The sequence below is a fragment of the Bombus bifarius genome, unplaced genomic scaffold, assembly GCF_011952205.1.
Source record: "Bombus bifarius isolate JDL3187 unplaced genomic scaffold, Bbif_JDL3187 scf7180000007973, whole genome shotgun sequence".
In the NCBI taxonomy this organism is placed as follows: domain Eukaryota; kingdom Metazoa; phylum Arthropoda; class Insecta; order Hymenoptera; family Apidae; genus Bombus; species Bombus bifarius.
Genome location: NW_022884359.1, coordinates 5,597,497 through 5,622,843, shown reverse-complemented (window position 1 = coordinate 5,622,843; position 25,347 = coordinate 5,597,497). Strand labels below are relative to the sequence as shown.

Sequence of the window (25,347 nt, the reverse complement as noted above, 5' to 3'; positions counted from 1 at the left end):
ATGGTTAGCCAGGGAAAAATAAAAGAAAGTATAGCGAGTTGCCGACGACGTTGACGAGACACGATTAAACGCGATTATTCGACAAAATCACGACGATTTTCTGTTGATCTTAAGGTTTTGAAATAAAGCAAAGGTTTGACGAGATTGTCTAGACGCTATAATACAGGTTTGTTACGTTTGTGATATAGGAAGTTAGAACCTTTAGGTGTTTCGAGTTAGTTGAACATTTTATTGATAATATAAAGATGAAGAAACTGGGATAGAAATATATAATATTAGTTTGCTATATGAACATTTGATTTGAGAAAGGATTCACTACAACCTATAAAATTGAATAACGCTTTTTTATTCTCTCCACTTAAATATACAAGCAAATCACTATTTAATTATTTATATGGAAAGTTCTGTCTAATTTGATTTACCTGTGATATAAGCGCTTGACGCACTTAAAGTACTTCTTTTACTTAAAATAACAACTAGTTTTATTCTCTTCGACATGCTTCAAGAATTGGAAGAAAAATTGAAAAAAATTCCAAAAAACGTAAAAATTCAAAAGCGTGGCATACACAATCATTCGGAATTAATGTTTCATCTCAGCGCCCACGCATCCGCAATTCATCTTTGATTTGATTAAATAAAAACATAAATGTTTTAGAAAATGGCAGGATTCCGAAAATTACTTTCTTTTTACTACATTTTTCCTACTTAGATAAAAAGAGATAGAATCGTGTATTTCGAAAATGAATAGTTTGCAACTGTAGGAATGTTCAGAAGGAAAACTTTCAATTCGATTTCCTCTATTTAACATAACTCTTCGTTCTTTTCACAAAGCGATCAAAATCATACTCTTTACCGGAAACAGAACAAACACGATTTCTGTAAAGGGTTATTATCATTTTACACAATTTAAACGATTCGTGGGTCAAGAACGGTTAACCCTGAAGGCCACAGGTGCACCGGAACTTGCCGATGACTTAGTGATCATAGCTTGATTTATATTCAATAACCAACGGGGGTTAGTTACTCGCCACGGTCGTATGCAATCACGTTCCAGTGTGTAAACACGTGCGTACACGAGTGGACGCGCGTGTCCTTGTGTCGAACGAGGAACACGCACACGCATGCCTTGGCAAACGTGGTGATTGCCTCTGCGCGCCAAGGGGTAGCTTCCGGTTTGCGTAACAGTGCGCTCCACTTGCTCGATACCTAAGAACGGCTATGGGCTACTGTGACAGTTTCGTGATGCTTGATGGACGATATTACTGGCCTTAGTAGCTGTTTTAGTCGCTCGAATATACATCAGTATCGTTGGTAATTATGCGACAGATCGAGAATTCTGATTATATTGTAAGGGCGTGACTGCCTTTCTGGAACGTTGATAATTTTGCTTAGATAATTGAAAGCTATTTTGGAGAGAGAGAGAGAGAAAGAGAGAGAGAGAGAGAGAGAGAAAAAGGGAGGGAGGGAGTTTTTAAGATTAAGGAGATTAGGTTTTTAAGAGGCTGATATTTTTATTAAACCTTTTGGAATTGAATTTCTTTTACGTTGTCTATACTGCCTTGTATAAATATTAGCATATCTATTTTTAGTATTTATGGGAGAATCGTAACGAGTTTTACTTTATTTAATGTTTTCCATTATAAAGGAAATACAATACAAATAGAATAAGAGATTTTCAGATTTATTTCAAGAGGTACGTTATTTTATTTTATACTGATATTTTTCGATACGGGTTGATATATTTTATGTAGAGACACGAGTATTTTAGAATATAAAGCACACATTTTATTTTATATGAGTGCGTTTCAGCGTTAATAATTTTATACGAGTGATTGCGAAATTTTATATAGAAACGCGTATATTTCAAGAATTTGATGATTTCATTTCAACCGTCGAAAACTGTAATACCTAATGTACTGTGTATGTCTATATGAAAATTTTAGATATTCCATTTTATTCGACAGGTCGACAATTGTATCGATTGAAAATATCTTATAAGATTGATCGATTAGTTTTATTTTAATGGCCAGAGATATCTTTTATGTACAAATGTCTGCGTTTCGACTTTATATATACTGCTTTCATTTGAAACATTAATAACTGACAAAAATACTGAAACGTTAAAATTCCTATTATCTAATTTATTTTAAGAAAGAAAAAGCATTTTAACGAACATATGAACCTATAGCATTTTACTGACTGCGAAAAACACTCGTATATTATTTACCAAAACTTCGAATAGCACAGGAAGAGCTGAAAAATTTCAAAACCAAAGATAATAATAAAATAAACAAAAACATATTCGCATGTTAAACTGGCGATTGAAACTTGGCAAAATCAAGAACTGAAAGTGCATCGGATCAACGAAATCAATTTTCCATTAACCACAGCAAAGAAACGTGGAAACGACGCGGTAATAAATTGAAAAATTCATTAACCTGATCGTACACGATTCGATTAAATTTCAAATTGATCGTGAGACCAGAAAGGCAAACGGAACTAGGCGATGGATTCGATTAACCGTTCCGTCTGGAACGTTTAAAAATTGTACGGTTTAATCTGTCTCTTTTTCCTTTTCAATCGAATTTTACGCGATAACTTTTGAAACAGCAAAACAGCGGCTACGCCGTGATTGATCGGAACGAGAATTGACTGGATCCGAAACCGGTGTTGTTGCGAAAACAAAGGAACGAACGATGGAATTTTCGAGCAGGCTGCAGTTTAATTAATCGCAAGGGAAACAACAATCGACTCTGTGTACCTAGTTTCATGTTTCCAAGACAAACTCTGTGCATCTGACGTGCACACGAATTGAAAAGCCCTTTACATGATCGTCATTCGTCGTTGTATTAGCGAAGGATCTCGTTTAAGCAGATGCATCGAGCTTGAAAGGGCGAAACTTGAGGATAAATTTTGACTGTAACTCGTACAAGGGAAATAGAGTGTCGCGTGTTGAATATATCGTTGCCGAAAGCGAAATTTATACTCCATCCCTGGCGATACTTCATTCATACAGCTGCCTTCTCGGATCATTCTCTTTATTATTAACGAGTTTCTCAAATTTGTGGAAAACGTAAGAGAATCGTCGATGACCGTCTTAAATTGCAATTATTCAAATTCATCGATCTTTCCAGTCGTTCGAATAATTCTAAGCAGCAGTGTATCTCTCATTGTCAGTGTAAAACAAACTGCCGTAATCTTTCTTTTAACCACTTCCATCTCGAAGATACGTGTCCGTAAACGAAGGAGGATGCACGGGGCTCTAGTGGAAGTCGCAATCAATCGTGACTTCCGGTAGATCTCGACGCACGGGGGAGAAAGTAATCGCGTATATTAGGGCAATATAAATCCGGCACGGCGGACGTTGTCGCGCGACGTTGCGACTGGAATATTAAGTATGAATATGTTAATGGACCGGCACCCTATTCTTCTCGCCCTTTCGCGTGGTGGCGCGCCGCGAAATAATGCATGGCCAGAACTTTCCCTTATCGCCCTGGTGATGTACGATCACCAGGGTCGCGCTATTTACTCGAGTGTTTCTGGAAATGGACTAGCCAAGATTTCATCGTCTTTGCCCGCTTGATCGAGACAAGAGACACACGCGGAAATATTATTCCCTTACAGATCCTCTTACAATGTTTTCTGGTTCGTATTCTCTTTCTTTAGTGATCTCTTAACATACAGTCTCTTTCGACCTAATCCATCAAAAACGTACAATTTTCTTTCTAGGGGAATTGTTTTTTGGATGCATAATAAGAGTATATTTTTATGACAATATACTTTTTAATACGATAAAATGCAAAAGACAAAATACGAAGCAACAGAAAGCGTGTGGCCTTTATAAACACGAATTTCTGCGAGAAAGAAACATAGCTCCCTTTTCGCTTCTCCTTCACATTATCGACATAATCAAAATTCCTTCGCCAATCGGGCGAAACTTTCAAGCTGAGCGACTCAAAGGCCGAAAACTTGGCTGCTTTTAACGATCCCCTTCAAGTTACATTGTTAGCGGCGAGGTTACACGAAGTGGCTGCAGAGATCGATCTGCATGTGGGTGGAAACGCTGACCGCCCTGAGGGCATCTGACGTGGGATCGCCGTTGCATAAAAATCCGTCAGGGACACTGGTCCGTTTCGTGTTAGTGCTCTCTGTGTCTATCAAGGTGCGTTTAAACGAGCAGGAACATAAAATGAAAGCAACAGCATTCGTTCGTGCTCGTTTAATGTAAACGCCCAGCGAGAAAATTGCTCGCAAATGTATTTATAAGAATCGAGCAAACATTTTTGGAGTATTTTTAGTGCATTCTAAGAGAATTCGTACGTACGATTAGCAAATAAACGAACAATCGCCAATTCGTCGTTTACACTTTAACTGTTTCACGGCGCATTAAAATAGTGGTGTGATGCTATAACTACGTTGAAAAATTTCTAAAAAAAATCTAGGTTTCATCTAGATTTCTCATATAATCATATAATTATAATTATTAAATATGTACTGCTCACGTGGTAGATTTTAAAATAGGAAATGTATAGTGATTCATGCATTCACGTCGTCGTAACAATTATAAACCTTAACAATTTATAATTTCCCGCGTGTTCGTACAATGTACATCGTCGCTCAAAAATCTTAGAACGGTATCTATATTTGCATGAAAATTACGGAAAGTTATGTAATTATCAAACCATATAGAGATGTCGCCTAACAGGATACATTATGCGATAAAGAAAGTATCAGACGCGAGTGTATCATGAATTTTACTAAAAAGTATATCCACGCTTCAAGCTTAGGAATCTGCATCAAATATCGAAGTTTTATAAAAGACAGAAGGTGTTTTAAAGCTTTTAAACAGAAGTGTGTGGACTGCATTAATTTTACTAAAGTAGGCAACAAGCATTCGTTCGCTTAATCGAAACGCACTTTTACTCGAAAGCACATTCTCTTTGTTTCTCTCCCTTCTTTACTTTTGTTTTAGTTCTTTTGTTTCACAGCATCGAACAATGAATCAATTGAGTCTCATTGGCATGGTTAGATAACTATGATTTAATGTGACAGCAGAGTATGAGAGAGTGGGTAGTTCAAGTGGATTTTGTGTTTCGGTTATTGGAGCCGGATTAAATTTAACCCTGCCACATCGAGAAATTTGCCGTCCACGTTATGCCAATGGATCTCGAATTGAATTTCGTCTGCGTGAAATATAACGGAGATAGCCAATAGAGGAGAAAAATTGTGTATTTTTCTTCACTTTTTTTTAAATAAAAATTTAATACAGTATGATTTATGAACTTGTACCTTATGAACAAGAAATAGATTCGTTTGGGAAATTTTAAGTATAAATTTTAAGCAAGCTTTTAATCGAAGCATTCTTTACAAGATTAGATCTCGAGGAAAATTATCTCCAGAAAATTCTAGATGCTATAGGAACTTTGATTTTGCCCGTTATTTTGCTCATCTGCATCTTCTTCGATTGGAATCTCCTTGGATTTTTTAAAATCCTGCTGCAATACAACGTACTATGCAATCTACAGTGCAATGCGCTTTGGATATTATCGATTTATCGTTATTAAAACGCAAGGCATTTTCAAATAAAGAATTTACGGAATATTTCCCAATAATTATTTATATTTCGCAATAATACCTGCGATGAAGTTTGAAAGAGAAAATTTGGCATTTAGTTAATTTGTTCTTTGAATACTTGTCACCCTATGTACGCTCTATTTCGATAACTTTTAATTGTATCAAAATTTATTTTTATTTCATAATCTAGATAATTAAATTACTTCCCTTTTCATATGATATTTTAGGAATGAAATATTTAAAGTAACATAGTGTACTATGCATTTTACAAAAATCTCGGTCTTTGGCATTTATCTTCTCCGTGCAATTTATTTGATTTGTCAGCCTGTTGTATAACGTCGATACGAAAGTTCACTTATTTTCTATTACATAATATTAGAAGTATAAAAATATTTTTTAGACTGATGTGTTATATTGACAATATCGAACAATGTATACATTAAAAGATTATTAAAAAAGAAAAATATAAAATATCTTTTCCTTTAACGAATAATTTAGATCGAAACAGACGAACAGACCTACATATACATATTTTTCATATTTTAATAAAAATAATTCAAAGTTTAAGTATTTCAATTTTATCATTTGTTCCCTAAAATTTTAATTGCAGCAATTTATCTTTTAACTTATTTACCTATTTACTGTTTTCATTTTTTAACAAAATTCGTTGAAAATCGAAGTCTTTCAAATTACATATCTATTTTCGAAAATTCTAATTTCAGCAACTCGATTTTATTTTTATATTAATTTTACAACCTACTTCGTGTATCCATTTTATTTTTTATTTTTCCTTTTTTTCTATAATATTATATGCCATTACGCGGCTTTTAAAACACGAAATATTTTTAAGCGGCACGATTTATTGTGCATTTTAATAAATGCTTCCAGGCAACGCTTGTAATATGCTTGTGTAAGAGGCATCGTAACAAATATCCAGTCATGGTGGAAAATGTTTTCCCGCGCCAGGGCTTTACACGTTGTAAAAATCCAAATACAAGGTATAATAATCGTTGAATTTTTGATATGTCGCTTCACTCTACGCCTGTAATCATGCTAAACGGAGCATGTAAACTGTTGACTGATAAAAAATTTAACCCGTGTGTCCTGAGCGTTCTTTGGTCCATTTCTCGCGACAACATGTTGCTCATACATTTCAATGAGAGCACTCCAACGGGTGCTCGGAAAACATGTATCATCAGCGTATACTTGCCGGAGTTTACTTTTTAAAATCATATTAAAGAATGATTAATGGCGTAACCTTGGTTATTATCATTTTCGCTGGCGCAGCAAACATCACGAATTAAATATACAATATTTTACAATATTCTACGTAGAATACTACTTTGGGTTGATTAATAAATTTATTCACTTTTTACTATATATATATATCATTTGCATATATTCTATACCATTTCGAAGAATGCTATAAAAGTTGTTTAAAGACTTAATTAACAGCGCTCAACGTACTCTTTTGAGGAAACACGACTGAATTTGCTACTCGATCTAATAAATTATTATTCAGCCTAATACTATTCTGCAATTTTATAACGATAGAAAATGGTGGTTTATTTAAAAGTATTTATAAAGTTATACATTTTATAAGACCTTTCATCTAAGGAAATAAACGAAGTTAAATACCGATCTGTTATTTTGAAATATTTAAACATCATAATGTTTGGTAACATATTAGTGATACTTACCTCGTCAGAGATATAAGAATATTTTATTTTGATCGTATATGAAGTGTTTTAATTTATTGTTCTTTTACTTTATAGAACTGACATGGAAGCTGTATCTGGAGCCAAAAGTGGCACGTTAAAGTTCATACGCACTTTGACTAATATCTCGAGAGATGCCGGTAGTGTAGTGCACATGCGATGCGAGGTTGTCGGCGATCCTCCGCCAACTAGAATCAAATGGTACAAGAACGAAGCACCTCTCGAAGAAAAGCGGCCCAAGATCACTATAAAGAAGATACCTGCGCAGGTAATATCAACATTTATTAATGACAAATATTTACCTTTAATTTTTCCTCCTATTATAAATACGAAATAAACGGCAAATAAAAAATTCGTACAAATAACCTAACATTATACAATAAAAGGACTTTTTAGGAATATTTGCAATTTTACACGTAACTTCTAATGAGAATAACATTCTAACTTTCGTAATTATAAACATGTACCCATGAGACTACAGTGAGAACAGGAGAGTTAAAAATTTGTGCTTTACATTGGCCAAATGCAGAAATATGTATGTATGTATATGAGATGTAGAAATACCTATGTAGATGGAGTACGTTGTACCAAAGTATAGATCATGTTTATACTAGATAAAATATCTTGAAATAACATCAAAAATATTTTACTATTTCTAGCCTTGTTTTATGTTATTGTTTATTAAATATGTTTTATTATACATATATATGTAATGTGAATAGGAAAAAAAAGAGAAAATATTTGTATTCCTCAGACACATGAACATGCTGCGAAGAACATCGCCGGAAGCCGCCTAAAAATCGTCAACTTAGATGTCTCTGACATAGGGTTCTATGCTTGTCGTGTAACGAATGGGAAGGATCAGATCCAAAGCGAAGGAACCCTTCGCGTCGATTCGTCCAAAAGCAGACACGGTGAGTCAAATATGAATTAAAAATATCCTACCAAATATTTGTACAACTATCCACCAATAATAATTATTCAACAATTATTTACTAGATCTTTGTTTAAACTTACTTGAAAGATATAGGAGTATTGTCACTTAACAAAGCATTCAATAATAGAAATATGAAATCAGCTAGAATAACGAACAATTAGAAACGAGATTAAAATTGCAACCAGATCAAAAACTAAAATTCGAAAGAAATAAAACCAAGATTAAAACTCGAAAGGGCAAAATTTAAAGAATAAAAGATTGATAACACTGACAAAATTCAATTGTATTGATACGAAAAACTAGATTTATTTTAGCTTTCTTCTACAAACACGATCATCAGTGAAACTATTTGTTTGCATCAAACTAAATATGTATGTATTTGTATCTTTGTTCCTCAATCGGAGAGTTCGAATTCAGTCCGTGGGTAAACGTTTCACGATTTCGAACAAGTATCTATGATGACGAAGAAAAGCTTTTCGTGATCTCGAGCGAAGACGTGCGAAATATAGGAAGCTTTAACGGAGGATCGTAAAGCTGTCAATTCGACTCATCGAAATTCCCTTTTGACGTCTACTCGGCGAGGACGTGAGGGGAAATTGATTCCCCCGGGCAAAGTGATTCCTTTTAGAGAAAAAAACGTCGAAACGCCGACTTTGGCCATTTTTTTGGGACAATGTTTCGAATAAGGCAAAACTTGAAACATTAGAATATTGTTTAAATTATTTCAAGATATTTTATTTATTTTCTAAAAATACATGTTGCTGTACACATAGCGAATCAAAATAATATTTCTTTCATTAATACAATAAAATATAGTAGATATAAAAAATAGATAAAAGATATTTCACAATTTCACCAATATTAGTGTATTTTTTATTCAGAGATAATATTCAATTCATTGAATTCATTGAATTTTAATCGTTGAGAAATCTAATATTATTGTATGAATATGAGAATTTTTCTTTCATATACAGTAATACATTAAAGCTACTTATTTATTTCGAAGATGTCAGAAATCATAGATTTCTCTTTTCCTCATTTAAATATTCATAAAAATGTTATAACAATTTATAGAAGTACCAAATATTTATGTGGGTTGAATCATAAGATGTTTATATGAATGAAATATTTATAAAAAATCCATACGTATGAAAACGCTAAAATAAGTACGAATTTATCTGTCATCAATGAAGTTTATTTAACTATTTCCCAGTAGCAATTTCATGACCAAGTTTACGAGGATGCGACGTGCAGGGAAATTCCTCGTGCTCTTTACAAACGTTCTGACAAGTCGTAAACTCATAAAGCATCTGCTTCTGAAACACATTGCACGCAAAGTTAGCGAATTGCAACCAAATGAAGTGCCTTCATGATGTATGAAACTATATACGTACGAAAACACCATTTTCTAAGATGCAAATTCCTACGTCCGTCAGTTTATCAATTAACTTTTACTTTACTGCCAAAATTTTACGAGTGCTTACTCGAGAAACCTCAATTTATTTACAAAAGTCGTCACTTTACAGAATTATTAGTTTAATAGAAAAATATCGACACTTTCCGTGCATATTGCACAAAATGAATTAGGCAATAAAAACTTTAAATATCTTTTACCCTATTTTTAGTTATTATGATACATCTACTGCGCATCGTTCTTGTACAATAATTCGTAACATATATTATACTTTCTGAATTTTATTCTAGACTTGTGTTCGCTTATTATCCAAAGAATATATATACATATAATAATTACTTATTTTACATTCTATAGTAATGTTTAGTTTGCTTTTTATTTATTTTCCAGTAGATAAAATGAATTTTATTATTAGCTTTTAATTAAAATTTTGTAATTTAAACTTTACATTTACGCTGTCTCTGGTCGCTATATCGATCGCTGCATTATTTTGTATAGTAATACATAATTTGCAGCACACAATTTCTAGACACTGTTGAAAAATTTATGTTCATTTATCGATTCCTGACGTTTATTCTCTAAATAAAGTGACCAAATATTTGCAACGTTTCTCTAAAAAAAAGTAGAGAATTAAAAAGTTTTAGCAACACGAACGCAATTAAACCTCTTTCGTTTCTACTATCTCTTTCACAGCACACCTGCGTGTTAATAGCTCCTGTATACGGTTTCCGTGTACGGTGGTAATTAGAACAGGCCTACCACGTTTTCCAACAAAGTTCAAACGCGACACCATCAACAAGTTCTAATCTATTTTCACGGATGTGTCGCCAACACTTGAAACGTTGGAAGAACCGTGCTGTACCGCTAAGAGTCTCTTCCAATTCCAGGCTGTTAGAGTTTCTTCTCACCATTGTTTTCGGCCCAAAGAAGCTGCAAGATGTACCGCGAATTCAATTCTCCGAACAGAGAATTGAATTGAGCAGAATGTACGACGTTGCTTCCTGTACGGAAAGCTCAGTGTTGTTTTTCGATACTCTTTGTGCTATTTCGAAGGACAATCTTTTTTATCAGAAGAATTTTTCTTGTTCAATTATATAATCTTCTATAGAATAGAATGGAACAAAGTATATCATGGAAAGAATTGTAATTATCGTGTATATCCTAACGTTAATTATACACGATTTTCCAAGGACGAAAAATTCCAATTTATCTCTTAAAAGTCTCACAAAATCCACCTTAACACGTTCATCGCGTACCTTCAAAACTATATTGAGATTGTAAACACGAATGAAGCAACGGACAAATTACAACCTTATTCTAAATTTTTCAACGCAACGACAAGCCCAAGAATGTCATATTCCCCACCACAGAGACACAAATGTCCCCCCCTTCTCCTAAAAAAAAAAAAAGAAAACAAGAAAGAATGAGAAGAAGAAGGGCGAAGGAAACAAGCTTCGAAGGCGTATTAAGGCCGATGCCAGGGCTAATTCAGCCTCATCCCCGTGGAGCTTGTCGTCCCTTATAAGTCGGTATTCAGCCGGAAAGTTTTCGCCCGGTGTCTCGAAGAGGAATTTCGCGCGAGAGGAACTTTCGAAACGCTGCCTTGCCCGCCAGCGATGAAACAAAACTGACAGCGTTCCTCTGACGAAGTTACCGGCCGACACCCCTAACAAATTCTAATCTAATCGGCAGCGAGAGTGGGCCGATGCACGGAGGAGAACGTTTCTTCGCTTGTCGCCCCTCGATGGACCCGATGGCCAAAGCCTTGGAAACCCTTGGCGACGCGGAACTTTAATATTAGCACTCTGCAAGTCAAACTCTGCTAGTACTCTCCTCCCCGATCCGGCAAGATTCGAAGTTCTTTCCACTCGTTTCGATCCCCCGTACTGCGCCCCTCGTTTTTGATCCTTTGAGAGGACGCGTCGTTGATACGAGCCTCAGTGGAAATCCTGGCAATGATTTGTTTGACAAGTTCAGTCTCGATATAAGTTGCTGGGAGATTTTTGTTTCGGCAGCATGTTCATTTTCTATTTATTTGTTCTTTCTTTCTTTCTTTTTTTTCGACTAGACGAAAACCGAATGATAAGAGAAGAATGGAACAGAGAGTGGTGAAATTTTATAGGAAGAATTTCTGTTATTAAATTATTTACTATAGAATAGGATAGAATAGATAGTGGTTTAATTATATTTACAAACGACGCGATTCAAAAGTATTAGTTTTTCAGAAATGCATGTTCCTTTAATTGCTGAGCGAAATATGGCACAGAGATTTTGTATTTAACATCGTACATACGATATCGTATTATTGTGTTATTTAATATCGCACATTAAACTATTAACTTGTTAACAAGTTAAGGAGGCTCTATATAAATAAGTAGATGTAACTAAAAGAACAAAAAATGAAAGGACAATTTTAATATTTTAAATATTTTAAGCCAAATAGAATGTCGTTAACGATCCTTTTATATATCTCCACAAATCTCAAAGATTTATTTATGTCGATAAAAAAAGATAGATAGATAAGAAAGAACAAGATAAAAAAGCAATTGAAAATCACCCGAAGTAATCAAACTGCCAACGTCGATTTACTTGCTTAATGTAAACAAGACTTTGCAATTTCGAACTTAATCGTTGGATGGTTTTTGGTTGGAGATCAACGTCGCTCATCGCATCATCCTCTCTCTCTCTCTTTCTCTCTTTCTCTAATGTTTAATTCGAAAAGGGGCGAGAAGTCGAGTTAATTAACACGGTGCTCAATTATTCAGGGCGGGCCTAATAAGCCGTGTCGAAACTGTTTGCCGCTGGTACACGATCGGAACGAGTTTGCGTTGCGCGCGAGCGTCAGTGGGCCTTTTATGGCAAGGTGTTGCTTTCGGGGGATGGTGTTGACCTGTTTAAGTGGCGTGGAACGTAATGATTCGTGAAGTAAAGCGCCACTACAGCTGTGACGGAGATTTAAATGGGAAGAGGTAACGCTCTGTTGAAGAAGTATTCGGCGGAACTGGAACGTGTGTTCGAAACTCAGGGCTGGTACCGTCCCTTGGAAATGCGGGCAACTGGATTACATGTAATTTAGGAAGAGGTTGGTAAGTGGCTCACATTGATTCCTTGCGGTGAAATGAGGTTTTTTTTTGAACGTAGGAGCGTCGTGAAATCTGGAAAGATAGAAGGGTGAGTTTAGTGGTTAAAAGTAGACTTGAGGTATGTTTGAAGTTTTTAACAAAAAGAAAGGAAAAGATAAGATGGAATATTTAAGATGATACAAAATAGAAATCTAATGATTATAATATGAATAAAATTAAAAAATAATCATACAAAGTATAAAAATGTACAATATTCAGACACCTTCTTCGCCAACCTTTTACGCAGAAACAATGATGTAGCATGCACAGAGAAGGGAAAATTGGACAAGGTAAATGGCTACGCTAAAAGGACGTCCGACCTGCACTTTCCTAATTCACTTATCCACGTTGCCATCGAGTTTTTAACGAAGAGGCTGAACACTTAGTTATCGTGAAACCCTGCCACCCAAGTTCTCGTGTTTACTTTAATCTGTCGGATGAGATCTTTTAAAGAACCTTCACGTGTTTGTTATAGTATCGCGTGGAACGTTTAAAACCGTGACTTCGCGGTAATAAAACGCAATTTAGATTATCATATATTATATCGTAGGCTGCGACAAATAGTGGCTACATTATTATAATTAGATATTTATTATCCTATCAGGATGTTATTAGAAGTATTTTAAGATTTTTTTTTATAAAGCAATCCTCTGTGATACCACTAGTACAAAATTATACATACATATATATCCTTTTTTTTAATTTATTCCTCTTATTCTTGATTTGTTATTTGTTAACTAAATCCGTAATACTTTATTAATCTACTATCACACGAAAACAACGAACCAACCCTTTAATAATCATTACATTATTTGGGAATTATTATTTCCTTTTTCTCTAATAATAATTATTTTACTCTATGCAATAATTATTGTAAATAAAACGATTATTAATTTCTGCATTTCAAATCAAGGTAAAAGTCTGAAATTGATTGCAATCTCTTTTCCACAGAAGCGAACAAAGTTCTCTTTACAGATGATTAAACGATTCAGTGATGAAACCAATTGCAATGGAAAGGATACTTTACACAACATCTATCGTAAAAAAGCCTCGCAAAATGCTTTGAGTCGAACAAAATTTTCAATTTTACAAATTCAAACGAGGCCCGTGCACGCGCAACTACGGAACGCTACATTTAAAAGAATAATACTACAAGAGTAAAAAAGGGAGTAAAAGAGAAACAAACAGCGATCATTTATCGCACCGAACGGAAAGAACTTTCCCACATAATAATTGTATTCGATTTTACGCGTCACCGCCGGCTTCCACGAGCGTTCATGTTTTCTGCATATTGAAAGAGAATCTCGCGAAATTTTCCGCGCTGATCGACCCGTCCCCGTTCACCGTTCATCGTTCAACGTTGATGAATATTCAAGTTACTGTCCATAATTTTTCATATAATTCCGAGTCGCGTCGAGTTCTCTATTATTTACAATCGATTCTTTTATTTGCACGAGAGAAGGGTAAAATGGCTGTGAAACGAACACAAGCAGTGGGAAAGAAAAACGAAAGAAAACTAAAACTGCTTCTTCTCATTTTCTTTCTTTCTTATAACAAGAACAATTTTTGTAACGCACTTGAAAAAGTGCATACATTTTCGGTGTTATGAGCTCATGTATTTTCTCTTGCTTTAGAAATTATCGTTTTACTCTGTTCAACGATGATCGTATTATAGCTATTATAGACATAACTATTATGATGTTCACTCGAAAATTTCAGAAAGTTCGGAGAAAATTATTCGTTCAGTGAGTACTATACTGCTATGAATAATTATGGACTGAAACACACTATTTCTTCAATATCACCAAAATCTATTGATCATTCCTGGATATATTAAGTGAAATTGCTTTTGTAAAGAGTAGATTAAACGCTATAAAATATCAGAAGATGTTACATGCCGAATTATAGTCTTTTCATAATGGAAACAGGAGACGGAAAGACAAATTTTCAATGGGACAGTTTTCACACAGCCGCCACTACAAAAAAATGGTTTCAAGATTTCGGAACAGGATTATTACCATGAACAACATTGGGTTCTGATCTGAACGTGATCGAAAATCCGCAAGGGCAATTCTAGCAAGAAAAGTTTACACCTCCCAGCATGGATGAATCACTCGCATACACATCAAAGTGTTAAAGTCTAAATTCGCCTTCAGCTATGAATTCTTGTATCAAAGGCCGAATAGATATTGAAATTTATTCGAGTTAAAGAACGAACGAAATTCTGCTGTAATACATTTCGTAAATCAATTTTCTACGGGATATGAATAATAGTCGTAAAATGTGATCAAGTACAACTTTTATCATTTTTCATGATTCTAAAGAACCCTGTAGAACCGCCAATTTTTCGGCATATTTTTCGAGTTGCATCGGTCGGTGGAGCGTGTAGATATACTCCTCGATGATTTGGAAATGATATTCAGCGAATTTGAAGGATCGCGTTTTACGGCTGATTCGATTAATTCACAATTATACCCGTCCTGGTTAATATCGATTCCGGCGGACGGATACTCTCGCTTCGCTGCCCCTTATTTCGACGGCATTCTAGCCGAATTTTAATTAATTCTGGAATTATTAATCCGACCAGGCCAGCTGGCAACTTTGATCCGCCTATTTTCGCGGAAATAATTGAAAAGGTTCCCTCACCCACGGAAAATCGTTCTCCACCATGACGGAGACAGTTCTCGATGTCTCGATCTTTTCTCGTTGCAAATGGCCTCGTTTGTGACAGGGATGATTGATTAATCGATAGATAGTAAAGTAGAAAATGTGACTCTGATTCTTTCTCAATGGAAATGTTTCGAGACGTAAATATTCGCTGTGATCGATACACTGCCGATTTTTAAGAAAAATGTATTTTAATAAAAAAATGTATGAACATGACAGTATCTTTGTATTCGTTGTTCCGTACAAGAGGGGACAATTTAAATATCGTGTTGCTTATTCTACGAAGATATAAATCATTTATTGTTTCTTGAAAATACGTAAACCATTTCGTTCTATCGATAACGTTTAATTGTACAAGCGATTTTTAACAAAAATTTACTTCAGTTTAATATTCGGACACTCATTTGCGTTCGAGCAAATTCATAGAAACAGTTCGAACTGCGAAATAGATTTATTTCGTATAATTATTTTGCGCAATCAGCCAATATTTTTAAGAAATTTATCAAGTTACGAAAAGGGGAGAGTATTAGTTTTGATAAAAAAGCAACTTGTAATTTATCATAGAGAAAATGGTAAAATTTATTAATTGCAGCAGAGATCGTTAAAAAATATAAAGAAGACCGCATGCAATTTAAGAAACGAGGAGGAAAGCTTCTTGTTTGTTGAAAATTAAATTGTACAAATTTAATTTTATTGTCAGGGAAAAATTGTTTACGTTAAGTTACAACGAATGATCTATGTTCTCAATCTATGTAGAACAAGCAGCACGATATTTAAATCATCCTCTTTCATATGAGGCAACAAATACAGAGATAGCGCTGTCTGCAAATATTAATACGAATGTACAATGTACAAATCGCAACTTTAAATGTACAAAACTGTAAAGAGTATGCACGTACATTGCGATCTACCCGGTAAGCAATCAACATTCTGCAAACTACTTCCATAGAATTTCGTTAAACATTAATCACACCATACAACAAAACACATTAACTGAAACAGCGTTCACCGCAAACAAATTTCGTTCAGCGACGACGCGTTCATTATCAACGGCATTATAACTCGAGGTCGCGCGATGAAATTTTCCGCGGTCGCGTGCTGCGCAACCATCCCCTGCATTCTTGCAATAAGATCATGAATACGGCGCGAAAAACCAATACACCGGGAATAATCGAAAAAGTTCGCCTGTCACCGAAGACAGTCGCGTCCGGTGAACGCATTAACGGTACCACGGTGAATGCGCGTTTCTGCTCGCGTTGCACTCCTTGCTCAAAGGCAGTTCGATTTACGGACAAGCTGATGAACACAAAGTTGAAAGCGGGACAGATAGAGGGAGAGTGGGAGGGAGAAATTTTAATGGAGAGAAATTCAAACAGAGAGAAGAGGGACTTGGTACGCGGAATTTTAAAACAGTGCAGGAAGATCGATAAGGAGAAGGTGAAACGGAACTTCGAATAAAAATCTCTGTCGAAAGTTTTGCCATTCGAGAAGATTATTCTTGGATGACGTTTTATTCATTTCAATAACATGAAGGACTCTTAGCCCTGCTGCGGTCTTCTAAGTTTTATATTTCAATCTTGCTCTCATTCCAGCAAATGAAAAGCATTTATGATGTTTCAAGAAGACGTTCAACGTAAAACTAAAGCGAGAAAGCATGCATTTCAGGAAGAATTTTTCTCATATTCCGTTTAAGCTGAAGATATTTTTAATGGTAGAAAAATAAAATTGGGTCGGTAATGGTTGAAAGAACGCAGCAGGGTGAAGAATTATGATTTTGTAATTTAATTATTTGTTATTAATTAATTAATAAAATTAATTAAATTAGATTTTGTTAATTTAAGAATATATAATTGGATATCGTTTGGTTAATCTTGAATAAATTAGAGAAATTTTAAGGTGAACTTTGAATATGTGAAACATAAAGGGATTCTGAATGTAAAAGATACAGAGACTCGATAGAAAGAGATTCACATAGAAGAAGATTTGCAGAGGCTAAATGCAACAACTCATAGAGAGAAAGGTTTCCTGACAGTCAACAGAAAGAATCGAGCGAGGAGATTCACGGGAAGACTAACCACGAAATAAGGGAGGAAAGCCATGGAAAGGAAGTTCACACAGCGAAGCTCACAAAGAACGAAGAAAAGAGAAACTAGAAAAACGCCTGGAACAAAGTGACTATCCAAATGAAGGGACTCGAGAAAAAGCTGTGAAAGAAGGACGGCATTAAAACTCGATCAACACGAAAGATAGGCGAAATAAAATTTATTTAAACTTCACAAGATTTATCATCGAGGTGACGAAACACCTGGAGAAAGAAAGCAGATTAAAGAACGAAAAATGTATTATCCGAGACGTGATAAAAAATTGAAAGAAAGGAAATGTATTTCGGCAAGAATATCACCGACAAAGGAAATTTTACGAAGAAAGAGTCGTTGTTAGAAATGAAAGAGCAGAATTCACGAGTAAATGCAAACACATGTAGCTTTCAGAAAGCGTAGACAAGAAAAATTGTAAGGCTGAGAAAAATGGATTAAATATAAAGTTTACAAGATTTTTACCGTTCAATATTCAATTATTGCAAAATTTTGAAAAAACCTCATGCAGTGAAAATTATATTTTGGTTATTTGATAAATATAACTTTGAATTTTTTAAAAGCAATCTATTAATTCTCTGTATAATTTATTTATTGTATTTTATACAGTAAAGGAACTTTATATTCAAAGTTGTACTAGAACAACTAGATCCCCAGCACTCGTTACTTCTAAATGTTGATGAAACTTTCGCTCCACAAATTTTTAATAACCTGATCTTAAAGCTGATGAAAATTAAAAAAAAAAAAACGCTGAATAGGTATATATTCGTCGCCTAACAAATTCAATTTTCAGCTACTTTTGAAAAAAGCCAATGAAATCTCCATAATCAAACATAAAGCGGATGCAAAATTTTTAAAACTTTGTATACGTGTTCATCCTGTAATAAATTCAATTTTCAGTAAGCTTTTAGGAAGGATAATATGACTTTCGCTCCACGAAATTTTCATAACCAAACAAAACTGATGCAGAATTTCAAAAAAGCTGTATAAATCTTCGTCGTTTAATAACCTGGAATTTCAGCACTTTTCAGGTAAAACAATGAAACTTTATAGAAAGGTTGCAGATTTTGGCTAATCTTTCTACATATTGTATATATATATACATAAAGCTACGAACAAATTTACAAACCACTGTATACTATACATCATCATTTAGTAAAGTCAATTTCCATCATATTTCCTTAGCAATGAAAAGCAATGAAACCTTTATGCTACAAATTCTACTTTATCAAACGTAGAAGTACCAAAAAATCTGCAAACTACGTCGCAATACATCTTCATCATCCGATAAACATCATTCTCCCCGTACCTACTCTCGAAGGCGATAAAACACGCGCTCCACCCCGAACACGAAACAAAAACAACTCGCCAACGCCATGCTTCGCAAATTACTTCATCGACTATCTAATCACACGATCAAGCTCAGCCCTACGTATTTTTCCTTCCATTCCCACCTACGTGTTTCATTAAAATCCACGCGATTCTCTGGTTAACAAGATAAAAACATATACGTACGTGGCACGATCAAGAAAGAAAACAGAAAGGAGCGAAGGTCCTCGATCGAAGAACACGAGAAAGACAAAAGGGTGAGAAAAACGATAGGGAGAAATAAAGAGAGAAAGAGAGAGAGAGAGGGTGGGAGAGAAGGTGAACTAGCAGAAACTCTGGTGAGGGCAGTGAAGCAAGTTGGAGAGAAGCAGTTTCAAACTACACAGCCGTGTAATCATATACAGATAAGAGACGTACATACATACGTATTCACGTGGTAGAGGGCAAGATTCTATCGTTGCAGCAGCTGCAACGTGAAAGAGGATGTGCCACAGACCTTGGTGAAAAGCCTCCACACCCGATTCCAACGTGATTTCGTAGGGTTATTTAGTATGCCAGGCAGAGAGAGAGAGAGAGGAGGGAAATGAAGCAAGTTTCGATTCGCGATACCGAATCGTGCACGATGATACAATGAGCCAAAGTAATACACCTCGAGATACGCCGGTTCGATAGCTTTTGTAATTCTGGAGAAATCCAGATGCGAAGATTACATTGGGGTGGAAAATTTTTCGGTGAAAAATTTGTTTGATGAAGTAGATTAATTTAATGTTTCCATAAGATTTTATAACGTGAAAGAGTAGATACCGAGAGGCTAAGCTTACTGCGAGGTAAAAGATTTTTTGGTAAAAATTGGGAAATGATGGAATGTTTGGTATAAGAAAGAAAATAAGTTTTGTATGTAGTTTGTTTGGAAAGCAAGGGAGAAAGATTGGATTCATTGTTCGAACTGTGAAAAATGGAGACACGAGGATTGTGTCGATATCTCCGGGTGTTCTAACGATTATATTTGTGATTTCTGGAAATTATATTAAGAATTACGTTAACTTACGAAGAACGCGGAATAAGAAGAATAAAATATATATTTTTTCATTTATTTAAGAGAAAGCCTAAGCGTCCGGCACTTGAGGAACTTCCCCTACTAATATTTTATATTATATACAAATTCCTTTTTTAAATTGTAAACCTATCTGTCTTGTAACTTCTATATACAATATTCGATTGGTTTTATTTACTACAAATTTTAGTATTATAATCACGATAGTCGTGCCTCGTTACGATGCTAAGGAAATTTCAAACAGTTTCGTATAATGCACATAATATATTCATAGCTATTCTCTGTGTTCAAATACCTTCGTGAGGTCGAAAGAACAGTCGATCCTGGAATTTTGTACCGAAAACACACGCATTTTGAATTGCGCCCTGCTATAATGTACATTGTGAAATAAATTAATTGTCGTTACTGTAAATAAATGATAATCACGAAGGAAGATAATCATCACCCGTGCAACAATACGTTTATTTGTTAAAACAAAAACAAGGTAGAAATTATGAGAATTTGAAGAATGTAGGAAGGTTCGTTAACCAGACACAAATTGTAACAAACCGATTGGAGTGTGGTCCGCCGCGATCGCGAAGCATTTTCGTTAGACGCGACGAAGCGAGTAGCAGTTATCAGCGACGACTCAGGGAAATCGTGTAATTTACGAGACATCGTAGCCGTGAAATGCAACAATGCTCGTTACGAAATACATTTCCCAGGCCGCGAGTAATACCTATCTACGAAATATCGGCTACGCTGCAACCACCTACGATTTACAGTCAACCACGATTAAGTAGCTTACCTGGAAACTCCGTACTTGCTATGAAACGGAAACTTCGACTAGCAAGTTTCCTGATGCACTTGCAACTTGCGATTTGCCGGTCGAGCACGTTAATGAAAAGAGATTTACTAATAAAAGGAATGTTGAAAATGGAATGCGCTAGCTGGGAAAAAATGCTATTTTCCCAAACGCGCGAGTGACAAATTCCTCTGGAAGTATAAAAAGGTTGTCCATAAAAAGATCAGTAAATACAACAAACAGCGAAACAAGCTAGCGAGACGGTCTCCCCGGAAAGTTTGCCGATAAATTCCTTAACAAATTTCGAGGCGTATAATTAGAGACGGCCCGTCTGGCGTATCATTAAACCAAGATACCTCTCGTTAAGCACGTCCACGGTGAAATTGAAGCTTGCAGCTGGAGCTGGAGGTTCGAGCTTCGGCCAACTTTCGCATAAAGTTAAAGCCGTGCCCGAGGCATAAAAGCATCTTCGAGGCAGGCGTGACTGAACCCGCGATTCCAGATAAGCTCGATCTTCGCCGTATGTCTCGCGTCTAGAGCTTGCGTTCCTCCTTGATCGACCTACATGTCGCGCACATCTTATTCTTTCTTTGGTATCCCTTCCTTCTTTTTGATAGTTAGCAAATGGTATGTACAGTTACTCGCAAAAGTATTCGATCAGTGTATCTAAATTCGGCTATATAATAACACAATATAAATTCTACGATAGAATAAAAATGAAAATTATACGATAAAATTATACGATATACTAATATATACATATAAATCGTATCGTCATCGATTAAACTGATTCTTCACAGAATGACGAAACTTCCGTATATGTATCGTTCATGCATAAAGATCAGAGGGTATATATCGTACATGTAACTCTTGAATCGAGCTGTAGCTGTAACAACACGAAACCGCAGCGTTCGCCCGCAGGTGTGCGTGTGCGTGCGTGTGGGGGATCGGGGGCATCTGTTCCATGTACATTTAATGCACACGAAACACACAACGCGCCCCCAGGCCGGAGGGGTTGCAAGGATAATTTCGGATAACCGCACTGGTAAAACCTGAATACCAGGGGCGTATCCATGGCCACGGAACTGCGGGCTCGAATGTTCCGAATGTAACTTAAATCTTAATAATATTCCGCCTTATCTTAATTAGCTTCCGCGATGCGATGCGTGTTTTAATAGTGGCACCCACGGCTGCTTATCTCGTTCGATCAAAATTTATAACCGGTATTACGCTACTTGGCGCGTTAATGCCGCTCGGATACCCTTCGTCCTTTTTTTCCGAGGACTCGCGTGGACACGGTAAATCGTCCAACTTTTCTCCCCTTTTGCGATCGTATTGATCGTTCATTAGCGCTGCAGGACAAAGTATCGCACGTACGTACTAAGTACTCGGATTATAAGCGTTCGTCTGTGCTTGCGTGTAATGAAAAGAGCTTAAAATGGGAGTATCGTCGGATATGTGGGAATATTGATCACATGTTTCAGCTCGATATATAGTATGCGTCTAACTGTAAAGAATAAAGGATAGGCTGGCTAATAAAGTTTCTTGATGTATACGTATAACGCTGGTAATATTATTAGTAAACCGGGAATGTTTACGTATTTCTGATAAATTTAAGTAAATTTAAACGAAATTATACAGAATACAATAATAATTTATCTTTTACCTATAATATTTTACATTACTTTTTAACGTATCTTCTTTTTATTCAATATCGCTTTAAATTCAATGTATTCTACCTAATCAAGCAGATAAAATAGCTTCTTCCTAATTTTAAAAAATACTTTTGAGAACGTTTTCCAAAATGCTCGCTTAAAACATTTCAACTCTTCTACAGATTTTTGTGCATCTATTCTGTTCATTTATTGGTTTGCTTATTGCTACTAACGTAAGTATGTAATAACGTTTCCATAACTAAAGTCTAAAGGCGAATAGACTCGTTACTATTACACGATCCAATATTAAAATTCTATAAACCATCAAGCTATAAAAACAGGATAATAAACATCGTCAGAGTATGTAACCATTTTAACTCTCAACCGCTCGCCATCTATGCACTTTCAAAAACGTGCAAACTTTCGAACAATATTATCCGAATTGTTGGTGAGTCAAACTCCGCTTTCTCGACACGTGGTCGCGCCAATACATTGCACTGGACGGAAGTGAAACGTAGATCATATCGAAATTCAGTACCGTTCGAACCAGGTGAGGGTGGAGCAAAGTTCTTTAAAGCGGGAACTGTTTACGATTCAATTGGAAAAGGCTCTCTCGACGGGCAGCAAGCGCAGCGTGACTAGCCGCACAATATCGGTTAACAAACCGTCGAGAACTGTCAGGGACTTGTTCCTAACTTCGATGTAACTTCGCTTTCGAACTTGTTCCCCGCCGCACGATTTAAAGACGACCGCAAGAACTCTTTTTCCTTCGGTCGAGAGGTTCGACTCGTGAAAGCACTCGATTTCAACCGCACGTTTCTCCGTTCTTCTCTCTTTCTCTCTCTCTCTTCCAGCCTACACTTCTCCACCCTTCTCCGTTTCCCAACGAGCGTGAAATTACACTCCAGATATCTAGCTGCACACCTAAACACTCGAGACACCGCAAGGATCCTGGACCTATCGTAATTAGTGCCCGAAGAATCGACAGGTTCGCGTTCAACCGTGTTGTTTGAAACGTTTTCGATCTTAGGAAAAATTTCGCTAATTATCTGCAATAGGGTGTGCATCGTTTATTTTTTGTTGAGATTCTTATGTTTCCAAGGTAAACGTAATATATAACGTAATAAAACGTAAGTAAAATGACTGAAACGTTCTAAATACTTGTGAAAGATCATTTTTCTTTGTTATCAAGCTTGTTAGTGACGTTCAAGACATTGACAGGTATTGGTAATTCGTAGTTCGTGCCTTGTAAAATTTTACCAATAATATTAATCCAACTGTGCAAGAGGAACCAGGATTAGATCAAAGAATCATTGAAATCGATCAAATGAATGTTATAGCAAATAATTGCCAGAATGTCTTTTCCGTGAACGTTCCTCAATACGACATAGAGAATTTTGAATTAATTAAACTGTATCGAATATGGAAACAATTAGGGACCGACTAAGGCTAATCGATGACTCGAAAAACACTCACTTGTACAATATAATTTTTCGCTATCATCAAGCTTGTTACTGGTATTCTAGATTCATTGATATTGGTAGTTCGTGACTTGTCAAATTTTACTGATAATAGCCTACTGCGCGCGAGAGGACCTAAGATCGTTGAAATCGATAAAATGAACCCCGTGGCAAATAATTAGCAAAATTACTTTTTCGGGGTCGTTTGGAATCGGAAACAAGATACAGAGGATTTCGAATTAATCACGATACACCGGTAAACTGCATTGAATATCGGCAGCGATTAATGCAAATCGATGGTAATCAAACGTGGCAAAGAATAATATCGTGGCAACCACTCGATACTATCCTATTAAGGCGCTCGGTTACCTGCCTGGTTCGCTCGAGCGTATCGTATACGATCTATAATTCCAAGTTTCACTTTATAAATTGCACTGATAACGCGCTAATGCTCTGCCCTCGGACCACCGTAATCTTCGGACAAGAATCACCACTAACGATTGGCCATTTATCCGGCAACGCGTGGTACACTTTTCGAGGATGCTGTTTTGGATCGAAGGTAGATGTAATGGGAAATAATAAGCGTGAAATAGCCACTCGATTTTACGTGTTTTATTTTGGGCCGAGAAGGAAGACTGTGGGTTTTATTTAGAGGAAATTCGTTCATTCGTTTCCTTCGAGATTCCTTTTTAAGCTTCGTGGAAAATATTTATCTGCAGATAAATTGTTGTTGATTATTGAAATCGATAATATGATTCTTTGAAAATAATTGAAAATTGGAATAAAAAGAATGTAATATCAGAATACGTGGATATATGGAATTGTTTACATAGAGTTTACATACTGCTTACGCATTTTATATCCTGTATAATGTTTGAAAGATCATCTACGATAATAAAATACTATGAAAAAATTGTTTTTAAACTAGAAAGTCTACTTTTTAATTCATAGATATTAAAACAAACATAAATTATCGATTGCGTTAAAAATAAAAACACGTAGATCTTAGAAACTACCATATTCTTTTCATTCTAATTAAAATATCTGCGGAACAGTCGAGATTAATAATTTTACTTCTAGGAATCCTTACTAGCTTAAAAAACTTTATAGATATATTTTATTACCATGCTAAGTTAAACAAAGACACTATATTTCAGGGAAAAATTGTCTTTAATTAACTCGTCGATAATTTCCAAAAGCAAATAAGAAAAATATATACGAGAAATATTTTTATCTGTTTTATCGAGAAAGAGGCACGGACCTCGAAAATGAAAACCATGAAAACTTTTGTAGTTTGAATAATGTCTCCCTCAAAGCCGTTGGAACAAAAACGCCCATGTTTTACATTAACGCGTCTACCGCCTACAGACTGTCAAAGGAGGCCGTATTAAGCGAGACACTTATAAAAATAAAACAGATCCGCTGGTTATCGCTCGGCTGCGGGCTCGTTTCCATGATTTCGATCCTTTCCCTGTCGCGATTCTCTGGCAACGGGTGCAACCTGATATAATTCTCTTGGTGTCGCTATCAGCCTATTCAT

At 35.7% G+C, this 25,347-nt stretch overlaps 1 protein-coding gene across 2 annotated transcripts in view; it reads left to right on the top strand.

Annotated features, from left to right (window-relative positions):
• Positions 1 to 25,347, top strand: part of LOC117215726 (tyrosine-protein kinase transmembrane receptor Ror) — a 351,580-nt gene that overhangs the window by 295,901 nt on the left and 30,332 nt on the right. For both annotated transcript variants that reach the window (XM_033462154.1, XM_033462162.1), the window contains exons 3-4: positions 7,350 to 7,560; positions 8,047 to 8,206. In XM_033462154.1, the coding sequence (XP_033318045.1) occupies positions 7,350 to 7,560; positions 8,047 to 8,206 (371 nt within the window). The remainder of the gene's footprint in view (positions 1 to 7,349; positions 7,561 to 8,046; positions 8,207 to 25,347) is intronic.